Genomic DNA, 23423 nt, shown 5'->3' on the forward strand with positions numbered 1-23423 from the left:
TCTCTCTCTCTTTCTCTCTCTTTCTCTCTCTCTCTCTCTCTCTCTCTTTCTTTCTTTCTACAAAAGGCAAGGAAGTCCCCACTTACCTGGGTAGGGCAAAAGAAAAAAGAATAAACAGACAAAAGGATAGGGACGGGACCTGCACCGGGGGAGGGAGCTGTGGAGGAAAGGTTTCCACACACCAGGAAGCCCCTTTGTGGGCGGAGACTGCAGGTGGCGGAGGGGGAAAGCTTTGGAGCCGCGGAGGAGAGCACAGCAACAGGGGTGTGGAGGGCAAAGCGGAGAGATTCCCGCACAGAGGATCGGTGCCAACCGACACTCACCAGCCCGAGAAGCTTGTCTGCTCAAATGCCAGGGCGGGTGGGGCTGGGAACTGAGGCTTGGACTTCGGTCGGAGCACAGGGAGAGGACTGGGGTTGGCGGCATGAACACAGCCTGCAGGGGGTTAGTGCGCCACGGCTAGCCTGGAGGGAGTCCGGGGAAAAGCCTGGAGCTGCTGAAGAGGCAAGAGACTTTTTCTTCCCTGATTTTTCCTGGTGCGTGAGGAGAGGGGATTAAGACCGCTGCTTAAAGGAGCTCCAGAGACTGGTGCGAGCCGCGGCTATCAGCGTGGACCACAGAGATGGGCAAGAGACGCTAAGGCTGCTGCTGCCACCACCAAGAAGCCTGTGTACGAGCACAGGTCACTATCCACACACCCCCTTCCTGAGAGCCTGTGCAGCCCGCCACTGCCAGCGTCCCAGGATCCAGGGACAACTTCCCCAGGAGAGCACACGGTGCGCCTCAGGCTGGAGCAATGGCACACTAGCCGCAGGCTCGCCCTGCACTCTGTGCCCCTCCCTTCCCCGTGGCCTGAGTGAGCCAGAGCGCCCGAATCAGCGGCTCCTTTAACCCCGTCCTGTCTGAGGAAGAACAGATGCCCTCCGGTGACCTACATCCAAAATCTTGCAAATAGAATAGACAAAATGCAAGGAACATTTAACAAGGACCTAGAAGAACTAAAGATGAAACAAGCAACGATGAACACCACAATAAATGAAATTAAAAGTCCTCTAGAAGGGATCAATAGGAGAATAACTGAGGCAGAAGAAGAAGAGAAAAAGAAAGGGACTGAGAAAATATTTGAAGAGATTATAGTTGAAAGCTTCCCTATTATGGGAAAGGAAATAGTTAAGTCCAGGAAGCGCAGAGAGTCTCATACAGGATAGATCCAAGGAGAAATACGCCAAGACACATATTAATCAAACTGTCAAAAATTAAATACAAAGAAAACGTATTAAAAGCAGCGAGGGAAAAACAATAACACACAAGAGAATCCCCATAAGGTTAACAGCTGATCAAGAAGGAAAAGACCTACAAATAATAAACCCACAACTATTAAGAAAATGGGAACAGGAACATACATATCGATAATTACCTTAAATGTAAATGGGCTAAATGCTCCCACCAAAAGACACAGATTGGCTGAATGGATACAAAAACAAGACCCATATATATGCTATCTACGAGAGACCCACTTCAAACCTAGAGACACATACAGACTGAAACTAAGGGGATGGAACAAGATATTCCATGCAAATGGAAACCAAAGAAAGGGAGGAACACTCCCCAACTCATTCTAGGAGGCCACCATCACCCTGATACCAAAACCAGACAAGGTCACAAAGAAAGAAAACTACAGGACATTATCACTGATGAACATAGATGCAAAAATCCTCAACAAAATACTAGCAAACAGAATCCAACAGCACATTAAAAGAATCATACACCTTGATCACGTGGGGTTTATTCCAGCAAGGAAGGATTCTTCAATATATGCAAATCAATCAATGTGATACACCATATTAACAGATTGAAGTTTTATCCATCATCGAATGAATGGATAAAGAAGATGTGGCTCATATATACAATGGAATATTACTCAGCCATAAAAAGAAACGAAACTGAGGTATTTGTAATGAGGTGGATGGACCTAGAGTCTGCCATACAGAGTGTAGTAAGTCAGAAAGAGAAAGACAAATACCGTATGCTAACACATATATATGGAATCTAAGAAAAAAAAAATGTCATGAAGAACCTAGGGGTTAGACAGCAATAAAGACACAGACCTAGTAGAAAATGAACTTGAGGATATGGGGAGGGGGAAGGGTGAGCTGTGACAAAGTGAGAGAGTGGCATGGACATATATACACTACCAAACGTAAAATAGATAGCTAATGGGAAGCAGCCGCACAGCACAGGGAGAGCAGTTCGGTGCTTTGTGACCGCCTGGAGGGGTGGGATAGGCAGGGTGGGAGGGAGGGAGACGCAAGAGGGAAGAGATATGGGAACATATGTTTATGTATAACTGATTCACTTTGTTATAAAGCAGAAACACACCACTGTAAAGCAATGATACTCCAATAAAGATGTAAAAACAATAATAATAAGCAAATAGAAAATTAATAGGAGTAGTCAAGTAAGGCTCAGGACTGTACAATCAAATTTTAGATTAGATCCAGGGGCCAGAGAGAAACCTATGGTGAAATTCATTTTGGACATCCTGTGGGTTTCAAAACTTTCCAATATTTTATAGATTCTAATTTATCCAGGACAAATATCATTTGCTTGGACCAAGCAATACGTTTTAAGGATTAATGGAGCTTCAAATCCTGAGGCCCCACGTCAGTGATGTGAATGGAGTTTAACTCAGGGATTGATCATGGCCTGCAACGTTGGAAAAAATGGGAAATGCTGTAAGCAGCTCACGATTCTTTTCTCAGTGGAACAAACTTGGGAAGTGTCGTGTGATCATCAACCTAGTCCAAGTTTCTTAACTTACAAATTAGAAGCAAAATATAATCTCACAGAAATGAGCTAAGTATAGGAAAAGGCCTTCTACAGAACCAAATGCCAAGTGGCCAAATAAATCTGGCAAAATGGTTAACTTCAGTTGGCAGAGAAATGCAAATTGAGGTAGTATAAGACTTTTTTCAGGAATTCCCTGGCGGTCCAGTGGTTAGGACTCCACACTTTCACTGCCGAGGGCAAGGGTTCAATCCCTGGTCAGGGAACTAAGATCCCGCAAGCTGCGAGGTGCGGGCAAAAAAAAAAAAGGACTTTTTCATTTTGCAAGCAAAGCTGGCAAGAATGTTAAGCTCATCCACAGTTGGTATCAGAGCTTTTTTGGGAGAAGTGGTTTGGTGACAAAAAAATTTTTTTAATTGGCTTATTGTTTGACCCAGAAATCCCCCTCCCAGAAATTTTTCCTGTAATAACACTTGTAGGAATGCAAGATAATGTGTGTACCAAGAATCCTCAGTACAGCATTGTTTGCAACAGCAGAATAATTGGGCCAGGGGCAGCTTGCCTGCATAATGGGAGAATGTTTAAATAAATGGTGATACATCTTTAGTTACACAATATTTTACAGCCAAAATGATTAACATAGAAGACATATAGGGACTTCCCTGGTGACGCAGTGGTTAAGAATCCGCCAACGCAGGGGACACCGGTTCGATCCCTGGTCCGGGAAGATCCCGCATGCTGCGGAGCAACTAAGCCCGTGCGCCACAGCTACTAAGCCTGCACTCTAGAGCCTGCAAGCCCCAACTACTGAGCCCAAGTGCTGTAACTACTGAAACCCACGCACCTAGAGCCCATGCTCTGCAACAAGAGAAGCCACCACAATGAGAAGCCCACACAACCCAACGAAGAGCAGCCCCAGCTCGCCGCAACTAGAGAAAGCCTGCACGCAGCAACGAAGACCCAACGCAGCCAAAAATAAATTTTTTTAAAAAAAGAAATATAAAGTGGGGAGAAAGAATATAATACATCCAAATTTATGTTTAAAAATAATGTGTAAGTGAACAAAAGTTATGGAAAGATGCACCAAACTTAATGGTTGTTTACTCTGGGGAGGAAGGGATGAAGCAGACTTGCTCTTACACTTTTTGCTCTATACGCTTATTTGATTTTTTAAAAACTAGACTATTTGTAAATCAGTTTGAAAAAAATATTTTAATTCCAAAATGATACTTACATAGATGTAGATGTAGGCTTGGGGACCTCTGTAAAACCACTTTACCAGATCACTTACTCCCTTGAGATGCTTGTAAAGTCCTTGCTTGTGATTTTGTATACCAAGTCCTACCTGCAGGAGGAGGAGTTTCTTCAAAGGCTGCAGAACAAAGATGGGAAAGCAGGGAGTTGAATAGTTAACTGAAGACATTTTCCTAAAGCCCATGCACTTGAGTTCAATTGGTTTTCCAATAATAGTGTGTATATATGTAGAAATGTATGTGTGTGTTGTTTAGATGATAATTTAGCAGGGAAGAGATGCAAACCCATAATTGTTTCTGCCCTCCTACATGTGAAATAAGGTAAATGAGATGTTAGGACTGGGCCCCAGTAATAGAGAAGGGTGATGTAAAGCACTTATCCAGAGCAGGCACATGGTCTTTCTTTTCAAGCTAAAATAGAATTGTCTGTTTAGAAAGTATTTCAAGGCCCGCCCTCCAGTCTGCTGGAAGGGCACAGGTCTTTATTACCAGAGCCTTGCTGTCTCACTACAGTCTTGGCTTTCAGCTGAATGTGGTCTGTGGAGAAACCACAAACCCTGAAAGAATCCTGCTCTAAGACAAAACAGGCTAGACGGGTACAGTTATCTAATCACAACCAAGTAACAGCAGATAAACCTCCGATTATATTCTGGTAAAGACCCATTGGACTTCAAAGCTGTTTGGAATGGATTGAAGGGTTTTGAACACCTCCTAGGTGTCCTAATTTAAAGCGGCCTGGATTGTGACAATTTATATTCCCAAGAACCCTGGCAAACAGTAAACAAATATCCCTTTAAATAATTCAGGCGTCAAAAGTGCCTAAATACTTAGAAGACAGACGCATAGAGAAAGGTTTGTATCTTACCTTAGAGGTGCTGTGGTAATCCAGCAGTAGTAAAATTGTCTCCCAGTGTCTGGGAGACAGTTCTTACATACCTTAAGATACCAGAAGCAGAAACTGCAAAGACATTGGTAGAAGTCAGCCTACTTAAAAAACTAAACAAACTTTCTTAAAATGTGTCATAATAAAACCTGAAAAGCAAAAGATAATTTGGAAAATTTACAACATAATCAGAGGTCAATATCCTGAATATATAAATCAAAAGGGAAAGATGAATAGCCTGGAGGGATAATTTGTTATTTTTTCTTTTACTGCTCAGCATCCTTTTCCTTCATTAACAGAACTCTTCCTAGTGGAGAACTCATTCCATATGATTTAAGTGAAAACTCCCCACATCTACCCAGTTAGGCTCTTGAATTGGGTCTAGAGTATTGGTCCCGTAACCTATGCACTACAAATGGCAACTTCATGTGTAACAAAAAACAGTACCATAAGAATGAAAATGTAAATGAAAACATCAGAAGACAGTCTCCCACCTAACAAATTGGGTGATTTTTTTTCCTTTTTGTGTTTTCCAAACATAATACCCATGATTGGTAAAGGACCGGATTATTAATGCATGCTAAAATCACTAAGTGAAACGTGGTTGCCACAGGGCAAAGCCCGTATTTCTAAGAGTTTTGGTGATCATATCCTCACCAAAGACTCAAAGTTAGCATCACTAACAGGATGATTTTAGGTGTCTCCTGATGTGATGCAACGTGAAATAATACACAGCACCACCTGTGAAAGTTTCTTGCCAAATACAATCAAGCTTCTACACCTAACCCAGGGACTTCCCTGGCGGTCCAGTGGTGAAGACTTAGCCTTCCAATGCAGGGGGTGCAGGTTCGATCCCTGGTTGGGGAGCTAAGATCCCACATGCCTCGCAGCCAAAAACACAAAACATACAACAGAAGCAATATTGTAACAAATTCAATAAAGACTTTAAAGATGGTCCACATAAAAAAAAATCTTTAAAATAAACCTAACCCAGTCTATAGGAAATCTATATAGGAGACACAGATATGAATTCACGGACTCTTAGGGGAAAAACAGGGCCAACATGTAGGACGTTGTATTACAAAGGTGTGGGGTTTTTTTTGTTCTGGATTAACAGACATGACAACCAAATGTAATGCCTGAAACTTGACTGAGTCCTGGCTCAAAAAAAAAAAAAAAAAAAAAAAGCTGTAAGACCTCTGGGGGACAATTACAGAAATTCGAATATGAACCAAATATCAGATGTTGAGAAATTTTCTTAGCTGATATAATGGTATTGTGATCCTGCTGGATAATGTCCTAGGAAATGCTTGCTTAAGTCTTTAGGGGTGAAGCATAAATATACACATGCACACATTTACATAAAGAAAATATGGTGAAATACTGTTGAATCTGCCCAACTAGTTTGCTTCAGGGATGGCCATGGGAGCATTCTTTATACTAGCCCCAAATTAGAGATAGTCTCAATGTTTAACAAGGGGGTTGGTTAAATAAACTGGTACAACCATGCAGTGGACAACTACTACTGAAAATGTATGAGACAAGATATGACGAAAGTTTTTGTGAAAAAAATGAAAACCCAGGTTTTATGACCCATGTTTTAAGGCCTAGTTCAAGTGAGAGCTCTTCCCGCAGTCTTCCCTTTAGTCTTAAGCGGGACTAAAACTTTCCCTTTCCTGCACCTGCCATTGCATGCTCACCACTTATTGCTGGCTTGTCAACTCTGTGAGCTTGCCAAGGGTGGGTCCCTGTTTGTTCATTAGGACCGGTATAAGTAGAGGTCAGCGTAATGTAAGGAAGAACAAAAAGAATCAAAGAGGAAGAGGTGGGTAGCAAGATCTTTATCAGTATTCAAAGACTGGAGGGTCACCTGTTGGGATATTGTGGTGCAGTGAGGGGAGGGAGGAAGTCTAAAAAGGCCACCAGTCTTGAGTGTTTATGGCAGAGGCACCATGCTAAGCACACTCTGTACACCATCTAATGTGATCCTCAGCACCTTACTAGGTAGACACCAAAGCTGTAACTGTTTATAAGAAACCCAGAGAGGTTAAGTAACTTGCCCATGGTCACATAGCAAACCAGAGAGCCAGGATTCAAATTTAGGAAGTCATCTTTCAGCACCTAGAGTATCATTTCTTTTGGAATGGCAAAGGGAAGAGAAACCAGATAGACTTTAGATTTCTTCCCATACCAACATTCTACAAATATGTCTCCCCATACCCAGCAAACAAATTGAAAAGAGGCAAAGTTGGTCACTGTTGCACCTGGCAGTTGATGTTAAGATAAGCAACACTGGTGGTATTAGGCTAATTTGTGATTGAGATCTTTTCTTTTTTTAATTATTTATTTACGGCTGCATTGGGTCTTCGTTGCTACGTGCCAGCTTTCTCTGGTTGCAGAGAGTGGGGGCTACTCTCCGTTGCAGTGCATGGGCTTCTTCTCATTGCGGTGGCTTCTCTCATTGCGGAGCCCAGGCTCTAGGCACATGGGCTTCAATAGTTGTGGCTCGCGGGCTAGAGCACAGGCTCAGCAGTTGTGCCGCACCGGCTTAGTTGCTCGGTGGCATGTGAGATCTCCCCGGACCAGGCCTTGAACCCATGTGCCCTGCATTGGCAGGCGGATTCTTAACCACTGCACCACCAGTGCAGTGACTGAGATCTTGAAAATAAACTGAACAGAAAGATGAGCTACCCTCTGCCCGCCCCTTTCCCATTTCAACAATAAATACATACTGTGAATAAGGGCAAATTATTCCATATGAGACTCTCCTTGGCTCTAAGTGGTAATTACATATAGCAATTTTAGGAATTACTTTATTCAAGCAAAGTGAAAGCATGGATTCCACGCCAATGATTTCTCTAAATTTTTATTAATTTTTTTTTTTTTTTTACAGCTCCATCCTCTTGTGAAAAGTAAAGAATTTGAAGACGAACAAGTCAATTACATGGTTTTTTAAACAGCAATTAATCCTTATTACGGAGAACAATAAACAAAAGATCTGTGGCACGGTATCTTTGGAAAGATCTTTTGCAAATTTTTCTTCTAAAAAAAGAAAACTATAATTCTCACAGATCACGTATATCTCTTTCAAAGGACTGTACAAGGCAGCTAAATTTTATTCACAAAAGCCCCTAGTTTCAGTTCCATTGCTGAAGTAGATAAAACACATGGAGTCCCCCTTGTCTGTGTTGCACATCTTTCCACTGAGCGCATCACTGCTTCCCTATCCTACATACAAAACCATTGTGTGGACTAGATAGCTGGCACATTATTACACAATAATTAAAGAAAAATTCATATTATTTTAGAGACAGACCAGTGATCTTCATTTATCAACTGGACGATTTATTCTTTTTTAAACAATTTTAATAATACCAAGATTTGACTTTCCTCTAAAGTTATAAGAAAGCAAAAAATATATAATATAATATAATATATAATGGTAATAAATAAAAAAAGGCAACCCTGCTCAGGTATCATCCAAAATATGATCACATTCAGGAGAAGAAAAACAAAAAAAAAACCAACACAAGATTTGGGACACACGTGTATAAACACACACACCAACATGAACAGTGTATACCTGGTATCTGAGGAGGGGATGTGCAGTAATTTTAACAATACATGTTGATGGCCTGAACAAAAGGTGAGTACTGCCTTTTGTTCTTAAACAAAAGTTAATTAACAAAAGTTAATACTGCCTGTATTCAGCATCACTTAAACATCTACTTGTAAGCAAAGCAAGTTATCTTCCTTAGGTCAGCCACTGCCTGGTCTGACCAGTGCAGCTCGGCCAGCCTCGCTGTCAGTGGTCTTATTTCTTTGTCCTTCCAGGTCGATATAGCAATATCTAGGCTCCCAGGGAGCTGTAAGTTTCCTTCCTGCCGTCTTGGGTAGAGAAATACAGGCACTTCTCTACCCAGCACAGTACCTGTTGATATCCAACACACCGCGAACAGAAAGAATAGAGTGGCTTTCCCCGGGACAACAGGAAATTTACAGCTACCTTAAGAGAGGTGGCAGATGGGTGCTTGTCAACACCTCATAAATACGAACTAAAAAGCATGGCCAGTGGTCACAATTTGTTCTCGGATTTTCGGTGACTGACACAACTGGACTGGATATTTGAGGTGTGTATGGTGGAAATACCACTTGCAATGTTTGAAGGAAAATCCCCAACACCATGTTTGTTATTCTGCCACTCCACCTCCCACAAACAAAATGACAAAAGTATAGGGAAAAAACCTGCATCCACAAATTCTAAGTAGGACCAAAAACAAAAGAGGCAACCACTAGAGCAAGAGAGAAAGGGACCAAGTACCGCTATAATCCTGACACCCCTCCACAACCACAATGAGGAAATCTCTACATCTGTGTTTCTAAAAGAAGGCCAAATATTCTAGCAAGATTTAAATACTGCTAATCAGTGGTAAAGAGTGTAAGAGATGAGGTGGCAAAGGTTTTCACAGATTTTGTGTAGTGTCTGGGCAAACAAATCCTTAAGAGAAAGTAGAATCTATGTGGGAGGTAGGGAATCAAGCCTTATTTGATTCATTTACCTAAAGATGCACAAATACACCTCAAACTTCATGAAGCAGAAGAGAAAAAGGTGCAAGACCCACCTAACATCTCTTAAAGCCATGGCAAAATGAATACAGCACTATTCCAAAATTAGGTGTGGTCAACAAAGGCACAATAAATATATCCAATTTAGCCAGCCTCTTAGTCTGTGTGTGTGTGTATATGTACACACACATTTCCTTTCATATATCAGAGATAAGAGTTTTATTCATTTTGGAGGGCACAATGGTTTCTTTTTGCTTCTAAAAATTAGTGAACAGGAAATCATAAAAAAAAAAATAGTTAAGCTCCTGATCCTACTAACGTTAATATTTAAGGTACCAATTAAGGCAAGTTTTCAGCCAGAAAGGGGTAGTTTGTTAGCTTCTAAACATCCTGAGATCGGGAATTAAAGGATATAGGACAAGGGAGATAAGTGTGGTCCAATTTGTCTAGGGGAAATAGCTAAACATTTTGGTCAAAACAGATTATAAAATAAAGGTCCTTTTGTTCAAAAAAAAAAAAAAAAAACCAACAGGCTTTTCCCATTCAGTATTGTGATTAAATCATAGCACCAGCTAAGTCATTCTCCTGTTGTAGTTCTGGTCCTGATAATATGCCAGCTGGACCCTCCCACAGCCGGCATATGAAGGACGTTTTCACATTCTTAACCCAGTGTAATTTGGTAAATTTCAGTGAAGTGTTTTATCATTGTTTATCAGGGCCCTTAGTCTAGCTAAAATCTTAAATTCGGTGATTCACATTTTAATTACCTCCAGGAAGGACAGAAACATTCAACGTTTTTTAAAGTAAAACAGTGTTCTTCCATTTCCTAATAAAGATAGACACACACACACACACACACACACACACACACACGAAACTGTAGTGCCAAAGGCAAGGTTTTTACACTCCATTTTTACTCAAGATGTTTTGTATTTGTCTCACTGTGAAGTGTGTACTATTACGGTTGTTATAAGAACTTCACATATTCAAAGGCTTTATTTTATAATCTAGTCCTTTCAATTATCTACCTCAGTACAAATTTTGCCTTTGGGAATTTAAGCATGCAGTGGAAAAGTGCAAATGATTTAAAAATCCTTTAGATTTCTATATACAACTGCAACGGCGAAAAGACCTTATGAACCTTAAGGATTCATCAGCCACTACCCTTTTACATACTCTACTTTAAAAGTAGCCATTAAGAATTCTTTTAGGTAAAATGCATTTTGCAGTAAGAATCAGAAATATTCCATGATCAAAACAGTACAAACTGATCTCTGCAAACTCGTTAGTTTTTTAAGGGACAAATAAAATCTTAATATAAAGGTCAGGGAAACAAACACACACACAAAGAATAAGGCCACTGAAAAAGCAATTACCTCTTTTAGAAATGGCTGAGAAATTGCCTTGGAAATGTCTTCAGTCAAGGGGACACTGTGGCTCCTGACAAGACACACACACTCAGCACGGTCTGCATAGATCAGAACCTGTCCTCAAGAACACACTCTTCCAAACTGACAGGTGGCTTGTACTGGGGAGTGATGGGGTGAAGGGAGCAGGAATGGCCAAGGGAGTAAGGGGGGAAAAAGATGTTAAGTAACTACATAAGCCTGCTTCTGGTGTCCTGTCTCCTACATATAAGAGATGGACACACAATGCCACAGCAGACAACCTACCAGGCAATTACTGTTCATTTAACAACAGGCTGCTTTTTAAACAAGTAGTTTAGAAAGGACCATGGCTCTGCTTTAGAACATCAGTAAATGAAATCAGTCCATCAAGATCGCACATCAAGTTCTTATGCTCAGATATTACTACTGTTGTAATTCTCTCGCTTTAACCTAAACATGAAGTAACAGACCTCTGTCCTAGCTAGTGATAACCAAAGACCAGGCTGGATACTGTAAGACACTAAAGGAACAGCTTCACACAAACAATTTATATTGTGAAAAATAAGCATCACTTCCATCCGCTACACATCCCTTTTATATAGTTACCAAGAAAGTTCTTACATTCATCATATGGACCTTAGACCTCTTCATTATAAATAAAGATGGTACTCCCTTCTTCACTAATGAACAGGACAATGTCAAACATGCTTGGTAGGAAACAGCTCGTAGGGGGCGGAAATGGGATGAAGGCAGAAAAATAAACCAGTTGTAGCGTTAACACTCACTCCTCAACTGTAACAGATGTGCAAATTCTACTTCTAAAAGGGATAAGAAGAATTGGCTTCTAAAAATACTGCACTCAAAATAATGCTTCCAATAATAACCCTCAAAGTTTCAATGAAAAAAATCTGTGCTTATATGGATATGTGGGAATTCTGTTTGGATTTTTTTTCCCCCACTTTAGGTCATTCAAAATAAACTTGGTTTAATGTATAGAATCTGGCAATAACAACTTATGGGAAGGCCACAGTTCCTCTTCAATCTAATCACATCTAGTTGATTGAGAACACTCTGGACTGAAGGCATGTGGTGACGTTTTTTTTTTTGAAAGTCTAATAAACCACCCCAAATCTCCACAGCCTCTCAGGGAGTTAATTTCCCCTAGACAATCAAGGGCTCTCCAAGTCTAGTTTTGCTATAAATATAAAGTAATTCGTAGCAGAAAAATATAGCCTCTCTAAGAAGTAGATTTCACTTTTCTTTGTTCGCTGACAAAACTCTGAGTTGGTAGACAACGTGAGTTACCACATAACTGGAGACCACAGATCAGCACCTCAAATTCCAGCTCTACTTAAACAAAAATTAAAAAGCACTTCAACCATCTGGTCACGGATAAATGTTGGTTTCCTTCTTCCCCAAAGTAGAAAATGCAGAATACAGTCAATGTGACTGCCTTTCTCTGGAGCAGGGGCTGGGAACGGCAGCGCCCGGTCCTCCGTGGTACATGGAGATGGGGATGCAGATGGGGGTGGAGACGGCTTCCCTGTGCACTGTAGCTCCTCTCTCCCCCAGCCCGACGGGGCCGCCTTCCAGCACAGTAACGGAGAAATCAGAGCTGGGTTGAACGTGCAGTATCCAGGCAATGGGGGGTCGGGGGGTGGGTTGCCTTCAATTTTATAAATTAGGACAATACCTAATATTATCAAAGCCACTGTTCAATGGCAGAAAGTGGGGTACAGTGGAGTCCTTCACAACTTATGTTTTATAGATGACCATTAGAATTTATTAAACAAATATTTCCCCCAAAACTTAAAAGAAAAAAAAAAAATCACCCACAAAACCCTACACCACAATTCACTGTTTTTTTTAAAAAAAATTCCTTCTAGGAATGAACTAATGTGGCTACTGAGATGATATGAATTTGCTTCCAGAGTTGAAATTGCTCCTCCTCATTTCATTTGCATCCTGCTGGTTAAAAAAAGACGGAAATGTTTCTAGACCATTCATACGCCCACTCAGGCTACATTGCACTTCTGTCCTTTAGGAAGGAAAGGCAAGATCATCTCTGAGGCCAGCCTCCTCATTTCTGCTTCTACAAAACCATCCTGTCCAACCAATGATTCCATAGTTCTTGAGTTTCAGTGAACAAATATCCTGGCCATCTCATGGTGCTTCTCTTCTCGAGTTTGGTATCCTGATGAGACAAATGTCTGGACTGTTTTGAGGCTTCCAACGTGCAAAAAAGTTCCCAAGGCATCAGATCAACCTGGGCCTCCATTAAGGTGTTTTGGTTACTTGTTTCAGCCGCTGAAAGCCTTGTCTTGTATAGCGCACCAGGTCCATCAGACTGCTGTCAAGGGCCAAGGTGCACACACCTGTGCCGAGCTGAGCAAAGAATTCTGCAAACAAAGCAAGCCCAACATGTAAACACACACAAAATAAACGTGAAAACATAAAAAGGCAAGGCTCCAGAAACTACATTCCCACAGTATTCTGTACGTCATCTAGCAGAGCAAAAAAAGAAAAAAAACCTCACCATCTACTGTAATGGTTTGCTAGCTCTCCACATCCCTCCACTAGTCTAAAAAGGGAGGAACTAAATTTGTTTCAGAGTTGGCTCCCTAATGCCTGGCACAGTGGCTGACAGTGGAAAATACTCAATTTATACTTTTGGATCAATGGACACATGAATGAAAATAAACAAATAAAAATACTCAACATGTTTTAAAAAAAAAAGAGCATCATTAGTTTGCTAAGAAAGAAAACAAGGTTTGAAGAGGCTGTGAGAAAAGTAAGTGGCCACAGCCAGCTGGCCGACTTCTTCCCTATAGCCAGGAAAGAGCACGTCAAGGCTTTAATCTGGTATTTACATATAAGCATTTGCTCAGTGGTCACTAGCACTGACACCAAGCAGTTTCTCTAACAGGTGCTTGACCATCTCCTAAACCTTGGATTTCTCCAAGGGCATTCTTCACAAACAAGACCCAAGAATATTTACTAAGCCATATTTCCTATACTGTTGCTAACCATCTTTCTTAACATATACTGAAAACAAGCAATAAATGCAGTATTTTTTTTAAGGATTATAAAAGTTATATTTATTCACGATGCTACATTTATTGCATTCCCTTAGAAAAATAGAGACTATTTATGTACCCAATTTGCCCATATAAAACTTTATACAAATTATGTGTAGCACATAAAGGCCTCTGGTACAGCTAAAATCCTGACACTACAATTTGGGTAATCCTGCTTCAGGGTCTCCAGTTTATCAAGTCTGTCCACAGAAAATAAAAACGGAAACTACAGTCAGTCTTGCTGCTCACACTTAGAAATTATTTTAAATATAATAAAATAAAATTTTCAATTACCCTAAAACCCAAAAAAGTAAACTGGAAGGGGCTACATTTTGTTACCAATTTCAATTTAACAGTATGACAAATTCACACCTTATTTTGGCTGGGTCTTTTTTTAAAAAAAAAAACATCACCTTAGTTTTGACATTATCTTTCTAAGCTGTGGCTGCTTCAGAAGGTAATTTGTCAAAAATATCTACCAAGCAATTTTAATAATCATAATATTCCTTTTACAAAATGGTACAATAACACCTTAAGAAACCAGAAAATACTAAATGTCTTTGGCTATATAACTAAAAGGCCATTCTTCCAAACAGAATAGGGCATATTCACCTCAGAACCAACTACAGAAAGCATAACAGAAATATGCACAGAATTTAATGAGACTTTGTCTTCCTTTTTTTCTCATTCTACCCATATAATAAGCAAGGAGAATGCAATTTACATAATCTTCCCAGATGAGACTCAACAGCACTTCAAAGATACCCAAACTTCTGCAAAGGCAAAGTGAATTAAAACAATTACACAACTAAGGGAAGACTAAAGGGACAAACATTAATTGCAATTTTCTTTTAACTTGTTGGCTTTCTTTTAACTTGTTGGCTTTCTTTTAAGCCTTACAAGTGTAGAAATTATAGCTGATAAACAAAAGTCACAAGCCTCACAAATGGAACTATAATATAAAAATAAATCAAATGAAACATTTATTAATAAATGAAGCCTATTTTATTACTTCAAGTGTTAATGATAAAAAAAATTTCCGCACAGCTGTTGCATTTAAGAAAGTGAAACTACATACTATATTTCTAGCTTGGTAAACAGATGAACCTGATGTCTTTGAATGACATAACAATTGAGCATTGTACAGTACATCTTTCTGAAGACCCGTAAATTAGAGAACTACTGGCTTAAAGTTAGTGATTATGAAACAAATAAGTATTCGTAGTTTCAGCTGCTTTTTTCTTCCTCAGCCATCAGGTGCTCCATCCATTTTACATGTCTGGGTTGAAGAATAAATGCAGTATTTTAGGTTATGCTACTTCCCATCTCAAATGTGTTGTGCCTGGGGACAGCCAATGACTCTCCATCTGCATTTGCTTAGCCCTTTTGCTAGCACTTCAGTTCAGGGTGAAATAACGATACCATAACTTCCAAAGGGGCAACGCGCTAAAGCCACTTCTGATTTAATTTTGCTAAGATCTAGTCACAGAAATCTATCTCCATGCCACAGAGCTCAAGAAAGAATTGTGACAGCATGGAGAAAATGTGAGAAGAGTAAACAGCTGCATACTTCCTTTTCTTCAAAACACTGAACAGATGGTGGGAATGTGAGTTGGTGCAGCCACTATGGAAAACAGTATGGAGGTTCCTCAGAAAGCTAAAAATAGAACTACCATATGATCCAGCAATCCCACTCCTGGGCACATATCCGGACAAAACTTTAACTCAAAAAGATACATGCACCCCTATGTTCACAGCAGCACTATTCACAACAGCCATGACATGGAAACAACCTAAATGTCCACTGACAGGTGAACGGATAAAGATGTGGAACATATATACAATGGAATACTATTCAGCCACGAAAAAGAATGAAATAATGCCATTTGCAGCAACATGGATGGACTTAGAAATTATCATACTAAGTGAAGTAAGGTCAGACAGAGAAAGACAAACACTATATGATATCACTTATATGTGGAATCTAAAATGTGGAACAAATGGACCTATCTACAAACCAAAACAGACTTGTGGTTGCCAAGGGGTAGGGGAGGCGGGAGAGGGATGGACTGGGAGTTTGGGGTTAGTCGATGCAAACTATTACATATAGAATGGATACACAACAGGGTCCTACTGTATAGCACAGGGAACTATATTCAATATCCTGTGATAAACCATAATGGAAAAGAATATGAAAAAGAATGTATTTATGTGTGTAACTGAATCACTTTGCTGCACAGCAGAAATTAACACAACATTGTAAATCAACTATAATTTTAAAAAAGAAAAAAAAAAGGCCAAAACACTGAACAGAAAATACAATGTTATTCCCCTCCCAATCCCCATGGCGCAGTAATAACCACGACAGAGCCATTTACCTTTATTCTTCCTGGTAAGGACCTCAGCCTGTTCCCAAAGATCAAAGGCGGTAAGGACATGGGAAGTAATGGTGACATAGGAAGATGTCATGTTTTGGATGGTGACTGGAGTGCTGATGGTGGCGGGCATCCCCCCGCTCCCCACACTGCCAGCACTTGACTGGGATCCTATGGAGCTGGCTGGAGAAGGCATTGGAGAGAGGGGGGATGGTGTGCCTGTGCTTCTGGAAGGTGGAAGAAAAGAGAACTGGTTAGTCACCTGAACTCCCAGATCACAGATCTCCTGTTTCTGGAACTGCAGTCCAAGTCACAAGGCTTTAGCGTGTACTTGCCAAAATGACAATCACTTCTAAAATCACTTCTACAAGGTGAGAGAGGCACCGCACCCTTCACCTTCAGTATTCCGGAAATTTATTTCATAAAACACAGTGGGATGGGGCCCTCCAAATGGAAAAAGTAACTGGAGAGACGTAAGGTGTACTTCACTGGACATAGAATCAGGTGGGCAAATCTGTATTCCAAGTGTATTTCCCAGGCCCTTTACATATTTTACTCCCTTGCCTGGAATCCCTTCTCTCCCCAACCCCTATTCCAACTTCTCCTAGGAAGACAATACTTCCCCTGAGAAATAGTCCTCATCTCCGATATATTCATTCTCTCATCCACTCAATACACATCACTGAGCTCCTACTCTGCACGTAGCTCTCCTCCAGACACTGGGGATACAGCACAGCTTCCTTTCTGTCACCACTTGAACTCGTCTCTTTGCATTTATCACACCTCATTATACTTTTCTGTCTATTCCTTTTCCTGCCTCACAAGCACCTCGCAGGCAGGGACCATCTCTTCCTAATCTCTGCATTTCTAGCCCTTAGCACAGGAGGTGCTCTGGATAAACACCTGCTGAGCCCGTAACTGACTGAACAGAGGGCAGCCCATGAGGAGACTGGGCATCAGGGGACTCACAGTGTGCTCTGTGTTCTCCTACTGACTGTCTACCTACACCTGCAAGTTCACAAGTGCCTTGATACGGATCAAACGAGAAACACAAGTGAAGTCACTCAGTCGTTAAAGAAGTTATGGATATGACATGGAAAGATGGGTCAGCAGCAGTGGCCTCATCACACAGTTATATCTGCCCTTGGGCTTCATGAACTCTAATGGATCCTAAGCATCCCCAGCATAAAGTTCATTTTGAAGAACTAGAGCAGAAGCTCCCCGAGGGCAGCAATTCCTGTCTGCTTTGTTTACTGCTACTTCCCTGCGCCTAAAGCAAGGTTTGGTACAAGGAAGGTGCTAGACAAATGGTGAAGGAGTGATCTAAAATCATGTGACTGACAACCTATTAGCTTAGAATAATATCTCAGAGGTAGGAGTCATGAAAATTTTCAGAGGTAAAGAAGTTGCTTCTCAATCAGGACTTTCTTTTTTTAAGAGAGGCCATATGGGAATCTCTTCTTTTGAATGTGCTGGAAATGGGGCAATCTTCTAGGTGATGTTCTTAAAATAGCAAAACCCGTCAGAACTGGGAGCTTTTCAAGGAATACGACTAAATTAAAAAAAAAAAAAAAAAATACTAGGCAAGTACCAAAGGGAAGAAAATTCTATCTTCATCTTAAAAACAAGGACTCTGTTTTTCGACAGCTTATGGAACAAATGAGCAAAAAGTGGGGGGAGAAATTTAGCTAGAGATAGCTGTTTTGATTCTTAATATCCCTGTTACAGACCCTGGAGAAGGGAGGAGGGAATTGGTTCCGGAAAGTTCTCGTTTACTGAAATGCTAAGACAGCGTGCTGCATAGAAGGAGAAAGGACCTTGGCTCTGGTTCCGCTGGCTCCCTCTGTTTTAACATTGTTGGGCATATCCAAATATCCTCAAAGCTCTAAACTCTGGACCCTAGATTCTCTGTAGTTATCTTTTTAATTTATGTTGCCCAACCAGCAAACACCCTGATTTCTAACTATTCCTCAAAAAGGTAGAAATGTGCTAATGATTTCAGGTGAATGAGCAAATCAGCACATAGATGTAAACAATTTTTGAAACAAAGTCACAGCAAGAGGTAAAGAAAGAAAGAACTTAATTTTGGAAGCTATTTAAATTAGACTGATCATTACCTTGCAATGCATGGAGAAGGTGCCTGGGCAACTTTGGAAGAAGTCTTGAAGAAGTGTTCATTAAGAGTACGGGAATACTTTATTGCTATATCTTTTTTACAACGAAACATAGCCATGTTCAAAATGGACTGGCAACGCATGCTGTGAACATAAACATAAGTTGAAGTGAAGCATTAGCTCCGATTCATGAGTATCACACTACTACAGAGAGCAAGCCACCTAACCTTTTCCCTAATGTTCACCCTAATGAACATACTGGGTTTTCCTCAGCGACGCGAGAAAGTATATCGAGAATCTCACTGCACTGTTCACACTAACGTCAGAAGTAAATACTGGTGAAACAACACAAATATACAAGGATATAATTTAAGTCACAAGACCAAAGTCATCAGTAAAATGATGGGGTTGTAAAATGGCAGTAGATGCCATTTCATAATAATTAACCATCAGTGGGATTAACCCCTTGACCACACATCCTACCACTTTCTGGTAGTGATTCGCTTTTCATGATCATTTTCACTTTAAGCAAACAGATATGCAAAAGCAGGTGTACTTTGCTATTTAGACAAATAAAAAAATACACACCATAAAACAGCAAATATTTTCTCCTGTGTTGGTGTTGTGGCATCCGAGAAGGATTTTAATGACATTATGAATCTATAGGAAAATACAAATGTACATCAGGTTAAAAAAAGGCAGTCTGAAAATCCCAGACACAAAGATATCTTATTATGTTTGTCTTGGTTTTATATTGATTTTTCCTGAAGATGTGAAGACATGACAGCAACGCAGAAGAAAAATGAGGCTTTGGAGCAACAATTCAGGCCATTCAGAAAATTAGGCGAGGACACGCCTTTTCTCTGACCTGTCCACCTGCTTGAACCCAAGTAGACTTGTATCCTTACTGAGTCCCCTCCTGAAATGCAGGTAATAAACAAAGACGAGAGCTTCAGCTGAGATGAGAGGGCATCTGATAAGAAAGTAAAACTGGAAAAACCAACCCTCTCCCTGAAGGGTTTGGCATTTCACCGTGCACGTGGCAAAATGATGCAGACCAACCCAGTTGTTCTGCTCTAGCACTTCATCTGGAATACATTTTTAGTTCATGACCAAAAAAAAAAAAAAAAAAAAAAAAAAGTTTCTGGATCAGTAACTTCTTTAAAGACTCCCCTTTGTTAAGCTGTCTTCAGACCAAAGTTCAAATGGATTAAAGCAATAAAGGTAAGGACAGAGAAGTACTTAAAAGGAAGGCAAAATGAGTCTGCACTTACTTGATGAGGTCTAGGGTTTCTGCATAGATGGAGCAAGCCGACTTGGACGCTGGGCTTTCCAATTCCATGGCAATGCCACACTCAATAAAGGACAAGGCAGCTTCCAGGTACTTAAAAGCCTTCCCAACCTTGTCCGTCTGTGGGCGAAGAACAGGGTCACTGTTAAGCCTAACACGGACTTTTACTTAGTTTCTCACATACATTCTTTACAGAAACTTCCCTCCACTGTCCTAATTTAACTATGGCTAGAGAGAAGTGTGAGAACAAACAAACTCAATATAATAACCAAAGCCCGTCAGCTCTGACCTACTGAGAATTTTCTTTTACTAAAAATTCAGTAGGAAAGAAACAACAATCTTGTAATAAGACTAGACTCTCAAAACCTTATTAAAGTACATATTCAAACTAAGGCACTCAGTACATGGTCCCCTTGTTACTAGTGTGCCATATGATTTTCCTGGCAAAAAGGTTATTCTACACAACTAGAATAATGCAGACACAGTTTCTTTGTACGATTTGAAGTTTATCTTATAATAAGTAAAAAATGTTATGGTTTACAAGCATCTTAGACTTCATGTCAAACAATCATCTTTTTATGTATTTTAGAGCCCAACAGGTCATCTCCTCTGGGAGCCTGGGTTAAGGGCACAAGGCTATCCCCTGGGCCAACAGGGATAAAATTTCAGAGTCCCTTAACAGGAATGTAGAAATATGAATGCAATCAGATACTGGTGGTCATCTAACCCCGAATACATATTTTGTCACTTACGCTCTTCTCCCTTGGTGGAATTCAGCCAACTTGACTGAGACTGTGCCGAGTCTCACTACATATGAGACGTCATGTGCAGCACACATTGTAAGAGCAACTGATCAACGCGACATCTGCAAGGTTGTAGTTTCTGCTAATGTCTCTACTTTGATATGTTCAAAAAGAATGAATGAAAACCATAAAGGTGCAAGTGGAGTGTAAGGTGATGGTGACACATCAGCAAAGAAAGAAGGTTTGGCAAAGAAAGATGGCTACTAATTTTAATTTTTAAAAATAACTTGAGGGACTTCCCTGGCAGTCCAGTGGTTAAGACTCCGTGCTCCCAATGCAGGGGGCATGGGTTCGATCCCTGGTCGGGGAACTAAGATCCCGTACACCATGCGGCATGGCCAAAACAAAAAAAACTTGCTTTAAAAATATTTTTTCTAGGGGCTTCCCTGGTGGCACAGTGGTTGAGAGTCCGCCTGCCGATGCGGGGGACACGGGTTCGTGCCTCGGTCTGGGAAGATCCCACATGCCACGAAGCGGCGGGGCCCATGGGCCAGGGCCGCGGAGCCGGTGGGTCGGGAGTCTGGGCTCCGCAACGGGAGAGGACCGCGTACCGCAAAAAAAAAAAAAAAAAAATTTTCTAGAGAACCCAGGGTCAGAAAATTAGTGACAGAAAGAATAAAAATCAATCAGCATGTCCCAAATAATCAACAGTATAGGGCCTTATTGGTTTGCTTCACTGGTGCGAATTTAACTCTTCAAGTTTACTTATTCAATACCATCTTCTTCATGGGATTTCCAAAATTTATATTGGCCTTAGGGTAGAAACAAAAGAAACTATACTAAAGCAATTTGCCAGTATCCACTTCCTTAAGTATTTTGTAAAGTTAATAATGAAAATATTCCTGTGGTAACTCCATGTGTCTCCTGAGACAGGGTTAAACTAGTAGAGTTCTAATTTCCTTAACAGTAAGTAAAATAGGAATAGAGGTGAAATACACTACTCTACATTCAGTTGTGCACGTCACTACCTGGAATGCAAGATGGTCATCTCTGAGACACTGTGCAAGTAAAGGAGAATACTGTGAAGAGGCTGGCCATTCAGGCTTCTGTCCAAACTGGCATATCTTGAGAGTGGAATGAGCTAACATTACTTATTAAAATGGGATGCAATAGCCATAGGAAGGGAGAAAGAAGATGTGCATATGCATAGATTAAAAGCAACACAAAAAGTTTCCTGGAGTATTCATCTTGTTTGAATAATGAAGGAATCTAGTGCCCAGTGTCAAGATAAGTTTTTGATAACTGGCTGACAAAGTACTGAATATTTACTCTTTCTCAAAAAGCAAAAGATGTATACAGTTCTAGTAACAGCCTTGGAGAACTGAAAGGAAGAGGTTAGAAAGATACCACTGTTTGGTGCTATCTGAGGCATCTTAACCTGACTCAGGTCATGCTGGTACAGGGTCACTTGAGAGATAGTGTCTAATTTGTGTTTGACTCTCCTACAGCATCCAGCATGGTAAGGACTCAATCAACATTTTACTCCAATGAATGGGGACCTGATAAAAGGGTCTCAGCCCAGCCCTTCCCAGCCTGACAAGAGATGCCAGGCTACAGACTGGGGTTGAAGAACACTGGGCTAGGATTTTGAGGCCACCATGGACTGATCTGATTCAATCCCCGTGGACCTCCAGAGTTTGTGGTTAGGTTTGCCTGTGGCAGAATCAAGGCAACCTATGCTGTTCTCTTGTGGTACAAAGTTCAACATACGGTATCTGCAGGGGTTCAGGTGTGGGGAATACACCAAGCAAATAAAGGCCCCAGAGACTTAGATGCTTAAATATGACAAACGGCAAGTATTATATAACTATACTGCAGCAGAGAAATAAAAGCATTATTTATGTATGCAATTAACAAAACTTCCGGAAAGTCCAACAGCCACCAAGTAAAGTGAGTTTGTTTCTTTAAGGCATGTTTGCCAACAGTGCAATCATCACCTTCACCTTAAAATTTCATCTGATGGTACTGGTCCACTGTTCGCTGTTCGCCTCAAACAGTAAACAGGGCGTTAAGATAATTTTGGAATGCAAACAGGCTACCTCACTTTTTGAAATGTTTTGGGGTGACCACAAATTGACCAGCTTTCAATAAGCCAGAGTTGTTTTTCACATCCAAAGAATTGATTCAGTGGGACAAGGAAGCCCTCATGTATATTAAATAAAACACTACCAGGTAGATCAACTTTCATTCATTTAGATATAAAACGTGAAACTAGTACTTTGTCTCTCTGCCCATGATCAGACGGAATCAGTGAAGTCAAAACAGTGTCACTTCCCTAGGAACCGAACCACTCAGCCCTCGCTCATTCCGACCCTGCTTACACTGCGGCCAATGAAGCATCCAGAGCCTTACTTGTCCAACTTCATGTGAGGCTTCCCTGGCTTGGAGTTACCATTTGGCAAAGAAGGCACTGGAAAACGATTTGCAGTATCTCCAGAAGATCCCTTAAAAAAGATCATCATACCGATCACCCTGTAACATTTCAGACCATTGGCCTAACTGTACCGTCTCTCTAAATTAGCCCAAAATAGTTCAAAAGCAAGGAACTCAAATGCTGCACACTCTAGCTTGGTCAAGCACTTTCTCAGCTAGATTCAGCTGCAACTGTAGATTTGGATTGTATCGGGGACACAGAAAAGCCATAAGACAAGAATGCCCAAGAGAACAGATTATCAACAAAGCCAAATTTAACATTTTCTCTTAAGCAATACATACACACACACACTCACCTACCCCAGGTTAACAGGAAGGAAGGAATCTGTATTCAAGAAAGTGGATACTTGTTCCCCCATTATCACTAATAATGAAAGTATTTGAGATCAAACATCCAAACCAAGAACTAACCAGGGTTATCATGTTTTACTGCCAAAAACCTGATAGAAAATT

At 40.7% G+C, this 23423-nt stretch overlaps 1 protein-coding gene across 1 annotated transcript in view; it reads right to left on the reverse strand.

The window, feature by feature from the left end:
• Positions 1 to 7773: 7773 nt before the first annotated feature.
• Positions 7774 to 23423, reverse strand: part of AFF1 (ALF transcription elongation factor 1) — a 200712-nt gene continuing 185062 nt past the window's right edge. Inside the window, 6 exon segments of the mRNA XM_024764212.1 lie at positions 7774 to 13276; positions 16333 to 16556; positions 18447 to 18587; positions 19032 to 19103; positions 19718 to 19921; positions 22890 to 22981. Of these exon segments, the coding sequence (XP_024619980.1) occupies positions 13155 to 13276; positions 16333 to 16556; positions 18447 to 18587; positions 19032 to 19103; positions 19718 to 19921; positions 22890 to 22981 (855 nt within the window). The 3' untranslated portion in view covers positions 7774 to 13154.

This window comes from Neophocaena asiaeorientalis, unplaced genomic scaffold (assembly GCF_003031525.2).
Source record: "Neophocaena asiaeorientalis asiaeorientalis breed wild unplaced genomic scaffold, Neophocaena_asiaeorientalis_V1.1 scaffold296, whole genome shotgun sequence".
In the NCBI taxonomy this organism is placed as follows: Eukaryota; Metazoa; Chordata; class Mammalia; order Artiodactyla; family Phocoenidae; genus Neophocaena; species Neophocaena asiaeorientalis.